Source organism: Callorhinus ursinus, unplaced genomic scaffold, assembly GCF_003265705.2.
Source record: "Callorhinus ursinus isolate GAN/ISIS: 27379988/994484 unplaced genomic scaffold, GSC_fseal_2.0 scaffold77, whole genome shotgun sequence".
Classification (NCBI taxonomy): Eukaryota; Metazoa; Chordata; class Mammalia; order Carnivora; family Otariidae; genus Callorhinus; species Callorhinus ursinus.
Window position 1 is genome coordinate 4,561,127 of NW_027397139.1, and position 13,109 is coordinate 4,574,235.

Here is a 13,109-nt window from a genome sequence, read left to right on the forward strand (position 1 = left end):
GGCAGTACTCCCTTTGGGGGAAATAAATGCATGACCCTCCCGGGCCTCGGACATTCACCAAGACCAAGAGACCCACGGAACTCCAAAAATGAGAGTCCTCCCTTTAATTAAATTTCGCACCCCAAGGGCTCTCCCCAGTTCCCCAGCCCCTCAAGAACGGTTGCCCCAAAGACCCGCACCCCACTCTCCCCAAGGAGCCCAACCTCAGCCCTGCGCGTGCGCAGCGCGCGCCTCCAGCCTCCAAAACGCCCCTAGACCCACGCAAGCGCAGCACACCCTAACCGAGACGCCCCATCCCCACCCCGGTTCAGGGGGCGTGCTGCCCCCCCCGACCCTTCCCCGGACCCCACTCTCGGGCGCCCCGCGCACTCTCCCCGAAACCCGGGCCGGGTGCGCGCCGCCGCACCTTCCGCTGCAGCTCCCAGGCGCTGATGTAGTTCTTGCCCAGCTGCGCCGCCAGCAGGTACTCGCCATTGAGCAGCGCCAGGCCGCGGGGTCCGGCCTGGCCGCCGCGATACGTGAGCAAATTGGCGCCCGAATGCAGCTCCCACACCACGCAGCTCCACAGCTGGGCCGCCGAGTCCGTACACACGGCCACTTCCATGGGAGCCGCCATCTTGCCGCCTGCCACGCCCCGGAAGTGCGTCACGCCGGCGAGACTCGGGCCGCTGCGCCGCGGGGCTAGAGCGCCGCCCACGTAGCGCCGCCCACGTTGCGCCGCCCGGGGCCGCTGCGCGAGCGGCCGGCGCTTACCACGTGCTGCGAGCGGGGGCTCCCCTGCGCCCTGGGCCTCCTCCGCCGCCCGGCGGCGAGTCGGGGGGCTCACGCCTGGCTGGGGATCTTGGGGTGAGGCCGCGCCCCCAAGTAGTTGTGGAGACCTGCAGCCTGCAGGACTGGCGTGGCCGTTTCCGCTGGGCGCTTTTCACCGAGTGACCTACCCTCTCGGATGCCTTTATTTTTATTTATTTTTTTTTTTTAGGTTTTTTTTTTTTTTTTAATTTGTCAGAGAGAGACACAGCGAGAGAGGGAACACAAGCAGGGGGAGCGGCAGAGGGAGAAGCAGGCTTCCCGCCGAGCAGGGAGCCCGATGCGGGGCTCGATCCCAGGACCCCGGGACCATGACCTGAGCCGCCCAGGCGCCCCTCCTCTCCTCCGATCCCTTTATTTTTTAATGTGCAAATAATAAAGGGCCAACGCACAGGCCTCGGTAATGCCTTGCACACGTGCCGGACAGAGCTAGCCGCATGCTCGCGGACCCCCCGCCCGCCTCCCCCGGCGCCTCTTTCATTTCGGGAACTTGGTGCAGGCCGCGCGGGGTCCTCGGGTCACAGCCGCCGGCCCCAGGCCGTGTCTCAAAACAGCGTCTGTGAAAAACGCGGACAAGTTAGAATCCACTCGGAAGGGGAGATCGCGTGACTGTCCCGAGCCGCGGCCCCGCGGGCGGCGTTGCGGGGTGCGGGGGCGCCTTCCACCGCGCCCGAAGCCCCCCTCCCAAGCCGCCGGGGGCTCGCGGGAGCGCGAGCCGGCCCAGAGGAGGACGGAGCTCGGGGGTCCCCCGGCCCCGCGCCGCGGTCCAGGAGAGGCCGGGTGGACAACCGCCTGAACGAGTCCCCGAGCGGTGGCGGGGGGCGCAGGGAATCCGCAGCCCCAGCCTCGGCCGCCGGGTGGCAGGCGCGAGCCTCCGACCGGGAGGCCGGACCCGGAAGAGGCTTATGCCACGGATGCTGGCCCCGCGGAGCGGCCGCGGCAGGAGCAGTTATGGGGAGGGAGGGGTGTCACGGGGGCCTGCCTCGTTTGGGGGTCTGGAGGAGGGGCTTCCCAGAGCAGGTGTCGCTTGAGCAGGGAACTAACGACTTGGAGAGCGAGGTGGGCAGAGGAATGTGCAAAGGCCCTGAGGCCGACCCTGGAGGGTGGAGCTGGGCAATGCAGGGCCTGTCAGACAGTGGGGAGCCTGGATTTTATTTCATCCTGCGGTGGGTGAGGGGGCATAAGAGACTTAGGGACTCGTGTAAGTTGCGGAGAGCTGAGTGTGCAAGCCCCCAGCAGCTGCCAGATGGGGACACTCAGGCGGGGCTTCCTGGTTCAAAGACAGGTTGCGGGTAGAAACAAGAGTTCCTGATTTCCACCCCCAGAACCAGCTGATGCCCCCACATCCTCAAATGTTTTTAAAGTGTAAATAAGAAAAACAAAACACTGGGAATGCTAACTTACACTTTCCAAACATGGGTTTCCCAAAATCACACCTTTCTTTGAATCCTGAACCCCTGGCGCTCTGTGGAATGCTGTTTGAGAATGACCATGCCGTGTGGCTCCTAGGAGTGGGCCCAGGTGGCCAGGCGGCCTTTGTTCTAAAGACTAACTCGGGACTTGAATCTGCACTTCTGAGCTGTGGAGCAAATCACGGAGAAGCTCTGGGCCTCAGTTTCCCCACATGCACCACAGGGACACTGTGGTTTCCCCACAGCCGTGGAATTTGGGTCCTGGGTCTGTCTCTGCTTCCGGGAGGCCTGGAGGTTTCCAAGTTCCCGGATGCCAGGACACGGGGCAGGCGCAGCAGAGGTGGGTCATGGGTTTGTAAGCTTGGTGCCCAGAGTGTGCTGGTGGTGGGCACTCCAGCAGGGGCAGGCGCCGCGCCGGGAAGCACAGCTGGATGGCAGTCCTGGCCTCTCACAGGCCTCCTTCCCCGGCGTTCGGCGTTCCTCCCAGGAGGTCAGAGGTCACCCCACCCCCAGCCCAGCGAGCGTGGAATGAGGACAGACCAGTTGTGTCAGAAGAGAGCAGGACAACAGCCACACTTTGGGGGGCGTCTAGGACCACCCAGTCGCCAGACCTCCTTGGTGCTAGCGGGGTGGGTGCCTGGTCCCAAATCCAAGGCTGGGAGGGTGTGGCTGTAGCAGCAGAAGCAGGATGGGGGAAGCTGAGGCACAGACACATTCCCTCCCCCCCGAGTCTAAGCCCTGAATTCTTCGTTTATTCTTTTTCCGTTATTGAGCACCTTTTTGCGGGCAGTGGGGACACAGTGAAGACCCAGAGCAGACCCCACCGTTCTGGCGTCCCAGCCCAGGGCCACCTTCCTCCTCGGGGGCAGCCCCCGTCATGTGCACCAACGATAGGACGGAAGGAGGGTGACTCAGGTGAAAACCCTCTCCGTGTTCGGGCCGTGGCTCCAAACCCTGGCTCCTTGCAGGCTCCCTCAGCTCTGCTAATCAGGTTCTGAATGTTCCCTCCCGGAGCCTCCTCGGGCCTCCGCACAAGCTCCGAAGCCCAGGAGGCAGAAGCTGATGGGCTCTGGGAAGCCGGGAGGGAGGGCCGTGGGGGGGGGGTTGCTGAACCCTCCCTGGTGCCCCTGGGGCTGTGTGACCTCAGGGCCTCCTGCCCCCACTCTGGGCCTCTTCAGCGGAGGAATGAAGATGTGGACTGGCTGAGCCAGTTTGCAAGAAAGGGCCATTCTCCTTTTTTTAAATCATTTTTCCTTTATCTTCTGGGGCGGGAGGAGAGAGCCCTGAGAGGCGGGTGGAGCCACCGGCCCTCTGACCTCTCCTGGTCCCCCAAGGCCCATGGACACTGGAACCAAGACGCAGCCGACTCGTTTGACAGGAGTGGAAATGCCGTGGATGAAATGGGCCACGGGAGGCGCGTGGGAACCCCCTGGCTGTGACAGCAGGGGCAGCTGATTCTCCCTCACTCCTAGTGCAGCCTTGGGGGCTGACCCAGGCGGGAGCGACTGGCCGGGGCTGGCCCGGGCCGGACCTGGTGGTAGGGGAGCCAGATGGCAGGAGGCTGGGCCTGCCCTCGGTCCAGCCAAGCTGACCTTGAGCCCATCACACACTCTGTGGGGGGGGTTGGTCCGAGGGTAAATGGATTAGACACCCCAGAAAATCTCTTCCAGCCCAAATTCTGCAGTGCTGCTGTGGTTTGGGTTTGGAGGCAGAGAACACAGGGTTTCCCTTCCAAATACGCTGAGCCCAGGGGTTGCAAACTGCAGCCCGAGAGCCATTTTCCTTCTTAAAATTATTTTTCCTTTATCTCCTGGATAAAAGGGCGGGGGCCACTTTGGGGCTACACCTACTGAATCGTAAAATGTGAAAAGGTGAGCCAGACCCCAGTGGGAAGGCTGCTGGGGGGCGCAGGCTGGGTCCCTGTCTCAGAAGGCTGCAGAAGGCCCGGTGGGACGGTGGGGTGGGGGCTTTCTTCAGGTGCCCCTCTCCTGCCATGTCGGGTCATGGAGCGTGCCGAGCTGAGGGGGTGAGCCCAGGGGGCACAGGAACGGACGAAGCACACACATGACTCCGTGTCACAGAGGGTGACAAGGGGCTTGCCCGGCACACAGGGAAAGGACGATCCAGGCAGTGGGAAAGAGCTCTTGCCGAGACCCAGAGGAAGGCCCAGTGAGGAGGGGGCAGGGGGCAGACCACATACCCCAGGGGCTTGGGTTCAGAGTTGACAGTGGCATCAGAAGGCAGGAGGCCTAGCCGAGGGGCTGGGGGACAGGCTAGGGCACCCCTGGCTCTGCCACCTCTGTTCTCCCCAAATCCCTAAACAGACACTTTGCACCAAGGCCCCCGGACGTGTGATGGCCACACACACACCCACTCGAAGACCCAGGGCCTGTCCCTTGGCCGCCGTCCCTGCTGCAGGATGGAGGGGTCACGGACCCTGGGCCCACCGCCCCTGGGACCCAGACACACCCAAAAAAACCACCACAGGAGGCATTTTCTGTTAAAAGTCAGAAGTGTTTTGTCTTGTTTTAATATCTCATCAGCTTTACAGGGTTACAATTGTCTTAAATATTTCTGAAGTTTAAATACAATCTGCATAATAATGTTATAAAATGTAAACTTTCAGTGTTCTTTTAAATTTCAAAATCACACACCTTTTTTTTCTTCTTTGTTTTTTTTCTTTTTTTTGGTCTTTTGTTTTTTTTGTTTTTTTTTTTTTTTTTCCCCCTTTTATTACCTGAATGTTCTGCAAAAACTGAAATCGGTACAGGCCGCCCTGGCCAGGGCAACAAGGCCAGGCCCGGCCAGAGGTAGAGTCGTTTAAACCTTTTTTTTTTTTAAAGTTTTTTTCACTTTAACCTGAGTGCCGGCGCAGTACCCGCGCCGTCTGACGAACACCAGAGAAGCTGAAATTTCACATGTCAGGAATGAAAGGCTGAATTCATGGTTGCCAAGAGAAAAATGCAAAAAGTGGTAAAAATGGGAAAGTGGGTGTACAAATGCCGAACTACGGAAAGTAACCCGCCGTCCCACCCTGCACGCCCAGCCCCCAGCTCAGGGGCGCCCCAGCGGGCCCCTCTCCACCCTGAGTCTGGGGTCTCCGCCCTCGCCTCGCAGCAGAGCCCGCTTGGGAAGGACCAGCACAGAAGCCAGGGCAGAGACAGCTGCCCCCGTCCATGCACACCGGGGTTTGCATAAGGGGTGCTGATGTGCACCCCAGAAAGCCTCCCCTTCCCTAAGCCCCAGGGACGGGGCGGGCAGGGGGTTGGATGGGGCACCGAAGGCAGAGGCGGGGGAGGACCCTGCTCGTGTTCCCAGCGCAGGTGGGCTCCCCCCAGCACAGCCGCCCCCTGGCTAGCCCGGACCCGGGGCGGGGGTGGGGGGGGTTCTGGGCCCCATGCCCCGCCCCCACCTGTCCCCTACAATCATCACTTGAACAGCAGGCCACACCCTGAGTTACATCCGGGAGGCCACATCGACCCGCGACACAACACCGGGTCCGCACACACAGCCGTGCGCACACACACGAACAAAGCGGGCCTACGGGCCTTCCAGGTGGAGGGGCCCCATGGGGAGGGTGGGGCGAGAGGAGAGCCAGGGCACGGGGTTTGGCATTAAGAGTCAGGCCTGAGGTAGAAAGAAACATGCTGCAGACAACCCCCCCAACAAGGGCAAGACCGGGGGAACCTGAAGGCCTCCGGCCGGGGCGCCCACAGGTCAGGCTGGGGTGAGAGGACTGGGCGGGGGGCGGGGGGGCTTCTGTGTGTGGAGCCGGATTGTGCCTGGGGACAAAGAGGTCCCCTCCCACCATGACTGTGCTGCTGCCGCCAGAGAAGGAAGGGCAGAACCTTCCAGAAGGAAAAGCAGCGAGGAGACCCCGCTCCTGGAAGGCTGGGGGTGGGGGTGTCAAGGGCCCGGAGACAGTCCAAAGACACAGCACAGCCCCACACAAAGGAAAACCCAGCCTTGGGGGCCCAGGACCCTCCCTCCTCGGGTCTCCCAGGGGGAGGATGCCTGGTCCATCAGGGAAGGGGGGAGGCTGGTGCTGCCCTCCCCCTCGTTAGGCCGGGCTCCTGAGCCCAATTAGAGAATGCAGGCTCACCCTGGGAACAGCTGAGTCAGTGCCCCCCTCCCCACAAAAATCCCACTGGGCAGCGTGAGGAGCACTACCCAACACGACCGGGTCCACGGGGACCCAGCGGGCGCCAAGAAAGCCCCCCACCCGCCTGGGCCTTAGGGCAGACGGTGCTGCCTCACCAGGACCACCGCCAGCCCCTGGAATAACCTCCCACCAGCCGTGTCCAGCCCCCCAACACCCACCTTCTAACCAGGAGGAAGGGTTGTGCAGAGACGGGTGCAGCCTCCAGCTACTTTAGTGACCGCGGGCAGCTGTGACCCCAAGCAAACGGGGCCGAGAGAGAAGGAAGGGACAAAGTTAAGGAGAAGAGAATGGAAGCGGGGGCTGTTCAGGATGCCGTGGCCCCAAAAACCTCGCCCTGAGCTAAGGCCGGCTCACCCCATCCCCCGGTACTGATAATCTCCCAGAGCAGCCCTCCCCCCCCAGAAGCACCCCCAGGCCACATTCATCCCTGAGACAGGAGCCTGGGGGCCGCCGATAGGTGGAGCCCCCTCCCACGCCCAGGGCCCTTCATCCAGCCCGACCTCCTCCCTAGTTAAGACTTCCAGTCTCTGGCAGGAGGGAAAAAAGGACCCCGGGTAGCCCCGGTCTGCCCCCACCCGTAGCACCTGAGTTCATCACCGGTCCTGGCTCTGGCCCAGGGCGCGTCCTGCGCCTGCCAGCTAGACCCACTGCAGCACAGGGAGCACACACAGGAACCCAAACCAGTCGTGGGAAAATAGGAAGGGTATTACTTCTTTTCTTTTTCTATTTTTTTCTTTTTTTGTTGTTTTTTTTGTGGGTTTTTTTTTTTTTTTGCTTTTTCAAGTCCAGTTTCCCTGAATGAACACAAATATATAGATATATATATCCTTTTCCTAAGGTTTGATTCCTCCCCCAAGAATAAAATAGATTATTTACAAAACAAAGCCCCGAAACCTCTTAAAAGCCTTATAGATCTTGAGTATCACTGTTTCTTAAAAAAAAAAAAAAAAAAAAAAAAAGTTCCCAAAAGCAACAAGAAAAAAAAAATTCAGCTGATCTTGGCTCAGGGGTTTCATTCAACACAAGGAGCTGGGTGTGGTGGTGTGTGATGAATGGGGGAAAAAAGGGGAAAAAAACAGACAAAAAATGAAAACACACAGTGCAGAGATGTATGAGGTAAACAGGATCGGCCACACAGACCCCAGACCCCAGTCAGTTGGTCCAGCAGGGCTGCAGCCCTCGGAAACACGTGCCCCTCTCTCTTCCGATTTCCTTCGCTGCTCTCGCAATTCACGTCTCTGAATGTCCGAACCTGAGTAATTCAAGTGTTCCTTGGTTTTCCCCTGTTTTATTAAATTTTCTTTATATATATATATGTATATATTTTTTTCTTTTCTTTTTGGCGTTAGCTGTGGCTCCTTCGTGGATAACCCCCCTCCCCACCCGTATCTTCCGCCGTCCCGGCCCCTGCGTGGCCCACCTCGACCCCGCCCCCCCGCCCAGGCAGGCTCCTGGGGTGGGGGTGGCGGGTGGGGAGTGGTGCGGTTAAGGCAATGAGTTATTTGAGGTAGAAGATGTGGGAGGCGTGGACAGCCCCGCCGGCCCGGCCTGGCTGCCCGCGCTGCTGCTGGTCCCGCTGTTCCCTCCCCGGCTGCCAGGACCACCGCCTTTGCTGGGCGCTGAGGGTGGTACGGGCGCCGGTGGCTGAGCAAACAGCACTCCTAATGCGAGGACAGGAGGAGAAACACATCATGTAGTTGAAAAGATTACATGGCAGGCCCACGGGACGCCCTGGGTACGGACCCCCTGCACAGTCACCCAGGGAGCTGCCGGCCCATGGCGGCCACAGGTCCCTTCTCCGTCCCTTGGAGTCGCCTTCACTGAGCAACCAAGCTGCTCGGTGTCCACAGCGCCTCCTGGTGGCCTATGCCAGCTACTGGCTGGCCACGCGGTGTTTTAGAAGGAACACCACTGGCCGTAGGAGAAACGGAACAAAGTTATGTGCTTTGGGGCCCTTGCCATGTGCTGAGCACCGTGCTAAGTGCGCCACGTGGACTACCTCACTCTGGTCTCCTGAGGGCAGAGCCCTGCCGGGCGGAGGGCACCCGGGGCTCCTGAGTTACGAACAGGGAGACGAGCGCTCAAGGACGGCATGGGGCCCGGCAGGTCCTACCTGTGTACATGATCCCGTTAATCTCCACGGACATGCTAATGCTGTTGCTGCCGTTGGGACTGCTCAAGTTCGCGGCAGAGTCCTGGCGGCTCTCGCAGGCTGTGGGAGAAGAAACACCGCCGGCTGCAGTCACAAGCACCTGTGGGCGAGGCCCTGCTCCTGTCCACCCACCACCACCCACCAAGCTGTGGATTGTGTCTGTCACCGGCACACACGGTAGGCGCTCAATAAATATTTGTTGGAGAAGAACGCATTTGTCTAAAATTTGCTCTTCTCGTGATGGTAAGTCTTAAGCTACGTCAGCATACCCCAAATCATCCCGTTGTTTTGAACAGCCACAGAGTGGTCTGGACTCGACTAGCTCCACCCCGTACTGATGAAGCGTCCGCACTGTAGCTTTGCTGGAGATACCAAGCGGAATCACTGGCTCACAGGGCAAGAATGCTGTCTATTTTAAAAGAGAGTGCCAAACTGTCACCTGTTTACACTCCCACCAGCAGGACTCAGTGGGCACATTGGTTGGGTAACCCAACCAACATCTGATATCATCAAACTCTGATGGCTGAAAAACGGTAGCTCCTTGTTAGCGTGTGGACCCCCAACTCGGCTTTCCATGGGCATTTTCTACCAGCCACTGCTGCCTGTTTATTTAATTCGTTTTATCTTTGTTTTTCTTATTGATTTGTGGGCACTCTTTACATATGTTGACTACGAGGCCCTGATTTTGTTACACGGGCAGGAAGCAGGGAGGGTCTGGGCGCGCTGGGCTGGTACCTTGGCTGTTGATACGAATGCTCATCGGCAGCTGGGCTGTCATGGCCAAGAAATTCTGTTGCAGTGCTCGCTGCATGAGGCGGTGCTGCTCGTCAGCCACCAGGGCCATCTTCTTCTCAGGAGGCTCCCCGGACTCCAGCTTCTCCCGCAGCTGCTCCAGGGCAGCTGCCTGTGCGGCCACGGCTGCCTGGGCTGCTGCCGCCTGCACGGCCGCCGCCTGGGCTGCCACCACGGGGTGGCCTGCCAGGGAGACCGGCAGGCGGCCGGGGACCGTGATAGGGATGGCTGAGTCCTCCTCTAGACGGGAGAGAAGAGGAGTTGGTGGCCAGATGGACACGGGAGGAGCCTGGTCCTGCCTTCCTGCACGGGGCAGGAAGGCGCGGGGCGTGCACGCCCTCTCCGGGAAAGCGGACAGGCTCCGGGACAGACAGGGGTGCTGGAGGACCCTTTCTGAGGTCAGCCCGGTGCTGGAAACCACCGTGGCCGTAACACCGTCATTGGCACAGCTGTGCTCACCGCGGGCGTTCTCCCGAGAGACTGAGACAGCGTGTGTCACGGCCGATACTGGCGAGAGCAGCGAGGCCTCCCCACGCGTCCTCACGCGCTCAACACGGCCCGGCTCGAGGGGCCGTCTCAACGACCCCAGACCGGCCCCACGCTCCCACCCCCACTTCACGGCTGAGGGAGCCCAAGCTCCTGGCGGGAACGGCTTTGCCGAGGCCACAGAGCCGCAGGAGCAGAGCTGGGACTCGAACCCGGGCAGCTCAGCTCCAGGACCAGCTCCCACCCACTCCCCTCCTCTGTGGTAGGAATGTGTCCCACTGTGACCTGCTGTCTCTTCTTCCCCCAACTGCTCCCCCCCGTGTCCTTCCCTTGCTGCCTGGCGCGGCCTCCCCTGCCTGTGCCGGGCCCTTGGCTGGAGGCTTTGCGGTGCTCCCCGCTCTGACCCCCTCCTCTGGTCGCACTCGGATGCCCCCTGGACCCATCAGCGCGGGCCCTCCACGGCTACGTAGCGCCTCCTGGCTCCCTCCCGTCAGGAAACGCTCATTCCCACCCACCACCCTCTCCCCCGCTCCAGCGCGGGGCCTCACGCACCGTGGATGGCTGACAACCACTCGTGGGCACCGCCGGAGCTCCCCAGGGGTGGGGTGGGTAAACTGAGGTCCTCAGAGGACTGAATAAGCCGGTGGGTTAGGAAGACCCCATTCGCTTCGGATCCGACCAGTCTACACTGTGGGGATCACCCTGGATCCTCAGGCCACCCCAGAGGATAGGGGGTCACAGCCCGTGTGGCGGAGGAGAAACGGACACTCGGGCGACTCAGCCTGAGGCCGCGTGCCCACGTGTGCTGTTGGCGCTTCTGTGTTAGGAAGGCTTCAGTGGCTCCGCGGGACGGAAGGCTGTCACCGACTGGTGACCCCGGCCACGGGCAGGGGGCTCCCTGGCGGACCCCTGAAATCTGGGCCCACTGACCGCTGGGCACGGATGCATGGCAGGCCCCCCACTTCTACGAACCTACAGACACAGGGTAACTTTCCCCACGGTCCGCAGCAGGAGGCACCAAGCCACGGATGGGTGAAAGGTCGGCCTGGGAGGCCACAGGGTCGTGGCTCCTGCCAGGCGGCGTGCGGAGAACGTTCGAACCCTCACAGGGGAAAGAATAGAGCAATCGGCTAATGATGTCTGCCAGGGGCGAGGGACTGGAAGAACCTACGGGGCAATGAACACGGTCCCCCACAGGCCGAGCCCTGGGCCAATGATACGGGAATTCCTTAGCCGCGGATCAGGAAAGACTACGGGGCTCAGTCGGCAACACGGGCACTGTGCGGGCCGGGAGGACAGCGGTCGACTGGTCACGTCTGCCATGGGCACGGGCTGGGAAGACCATGCTCGCTCTCTAATGCCTGTGTTGGCGCGGGACCACCCATTAGCGACGGCTGCCCCCTACGGGGCTGGGAAACGGCCATCAGCTAGTGACGTCTGCCGCGGACATAGCACCGGCGGACGGAGGCCCCTCTGCTGTGCCAACGCTGGGGTTCAGCGTCCTGTTACCTGGAGGGGGAAAGGTGTCCCCACCGGTGTCCCCACCGGGGTCAGAGAGCCCGGCCCGCGCGGACACCCCACCGGTGTCCCCACCGGGGTCAGAGAGCCCGGCCCGCGCGGAGCTGAGGTCAGGCCCCAGGCGCGTGCGGCTCTCACCTTTCTTGATCTTGGGAGCGGGGGTGATGGAGCTGCCGTTGGTGCTGGTGGCAAGGCCCAGGGAGGGCACGGGCAGCTTGGGTGAGGACAGCATGCCGTGGGCACTGCCCGGCGAGTAGGCAAAGAGAGAGCCCCCGAAGCTCTGGCGCCGGCCCTCCCGCCGGTTGCTGTCAATGGCGGCCTGGAGCTCGTTGGGGCTGCTGAGGCCGCGCTTCTCACACTCATAGGGATACAGGTATTTCATGTATCTGTGCGCAGGGGCAGGGGGTTAGGATGGCACCGGGACACCTCGCGTTTCCCCCCGCCACACACACGCCACCGCCCAGCTTCATTCCGCGGCCTCAGACCTGCGGCCTGCACTCCGGCTGCCCCCCGGCTGGGCGCCCGCCCCAGGACACGTCCCCGGCCCCCAGGGCTCCTCTTGCTGATCCCTCATACTCAAGCAGGTAACCCCAGAGCCGAAGTAGTCCTCACACCCCACCTGATGTTGCGGGTGTGAGGACCACCTCTGGGGTCCGCGGCCACCGCACCCCGGGCTCCTCCATGGCCGCCCCGAACGCCTCCCCTGCCCCGGGCCATGGCGGGCACTCACTGGGTCCGCAGGGTGAAGGCAGCGCTGGTGATGGACGTGGGCAGGTTGAGGCCCTTGGTGATCTCCCGCCATAGCTTCTTGTTGATGACCTCCACCAGGCCGCCCTTTTCGGTCACCAGCACGTACAGCATGAACAGGTCGAGCACCTGCTTGGCCATGATGGGGATGCGGTTCACGGGCGTCCCTGCAGGGGAGGGGCAGGGAGCGCAGGTGAGCTGGGGGTGTTGCCATGGGGGACCAGAGCCCCACGCGCAGCAGACAGACAGTCTGTGGCTGTGGCTGACGTGCCCGTCCAGAGAGGGGTCTCTCCTGACACGGGGACACCGGGGCAGGTTGTTCTCTGGGGGGCATCCCGGCCGCTGGGGATGCGGAGCCGCGTCCCTGGCCCCACCTCCTCGGTGGCCCCCCACCCCCATCGTGACTACAGCAGACGTTCCTGATGCGGCCCTGCGTCTCCTGGGGGGTAGGACTGCGGGGGGGGCCGCCCCTTGAGAGGCCTGCTTCTCCATCAGTGATCTGGGCTCGTGGCTGATCTCACCTGTTAGCTCTACCCCCTGCGTCACCACCACGCTGCCGAAACAACTGCACGGTTCCCAGAGGCCCGCACCCTCCCGCTTCCCGCTTCCGTTTCCACTTCCCGGGGGCTTTGCGGCCGGGAGGAGGCAGGAGCTCCCTTCAGCCACCACAGCTTAGAGAGGGGGGCGGTGGGCCGGCCCGGGCAGGGGAGCCTCAAGCCGCTGCCGCTGTCCCTGTCCCCCTCGTGCCGGGGCCCTCAGCTCGGCCTGTGGGGCGACCTCCTGGCTGGGGGTGCAAAAGCCCCCTGTCAGACCTCCCCCTGCCGGTGCAACCCTGGGGCAGTCTGTGGCCCCCTGCTGCTGTCCTGTCACCCAGAGTCCCCGGCTCTGATCAGCCTGGCACATGGCGGGTGCTCATGGCCCGTGCCACAGCCACTGCCCCCCTGGAGATGGGCAAACGGAGGCCCCAGGCTGCGGCTCCCGGAGAAGGCCCGGCCCAGCTGGCCCGCGCCCCCGGGGCCCTGACTCCTGGTCC

General features: G+C 62.1%; 2 protein-coding genes across 6 annotated transcripts in view; both read right to left on the minus strand.

Moving 5' to 3' along the window:
• WDR18 (WD repeat domain 18) overlaps positions 1 to 626 on the minus strand; it is a 5,678-nt gene extending 5,052 nt beyond the window's left edge. The window contains exon 1 of the mRNA XM_025861216.2: positions 407 to 626. Within this exon, the coding sequence (XP_025717001.1) occupies positions 407 to 616 (210 nt within the window). The 5' untranslated portion in view covers positions 617 to 626. The remainder of the gene's footprint in view (positions 1 to 406) is intronic.
• A 6,700-nt stretch (positions 627 to 7,326) lies between these two features.
• The window catches only part of ARID3A (AT-rich interaction domain 3A), a 30,137-nt gene continuing 24,354 nt past the window's right edge, over positions 7,327 to 13,109 (minus strand). For all 5 annotated transcript variants that reach the window (XM_025861183.2, XM_025861182.2, XM_025861181.2 and 2 more), the window contains exons 5-9: positions 12,060 to 12,243; positions 11,468 to 11,715; positions 9,269 to 9,565; positions 8,495 to 8,593; positions 7,327 to 8,042 (exon numbers count right to left, since the gene is read on the minus strand). In XM_025861183.2, coding sequence (XP_025716968.1) covers positions 7,867 to 8,042; positions 8,495 to 8,593; positions 9,269 to 9,565; positions 11,468 to 11,715; positions 12,060 to 12,243 — 1,004 coding nt within the window. In that variant the 3' untranslated portion in view covers positions 7,327 to 7,866. The remainder of the gene's footprint in view (positions 8,043 to 8,494; positions 8,594 to 9,268; positions 9,566 to 11,467; positions 11,716 to 12,059; positions 12,244 to 13,109) is intronic.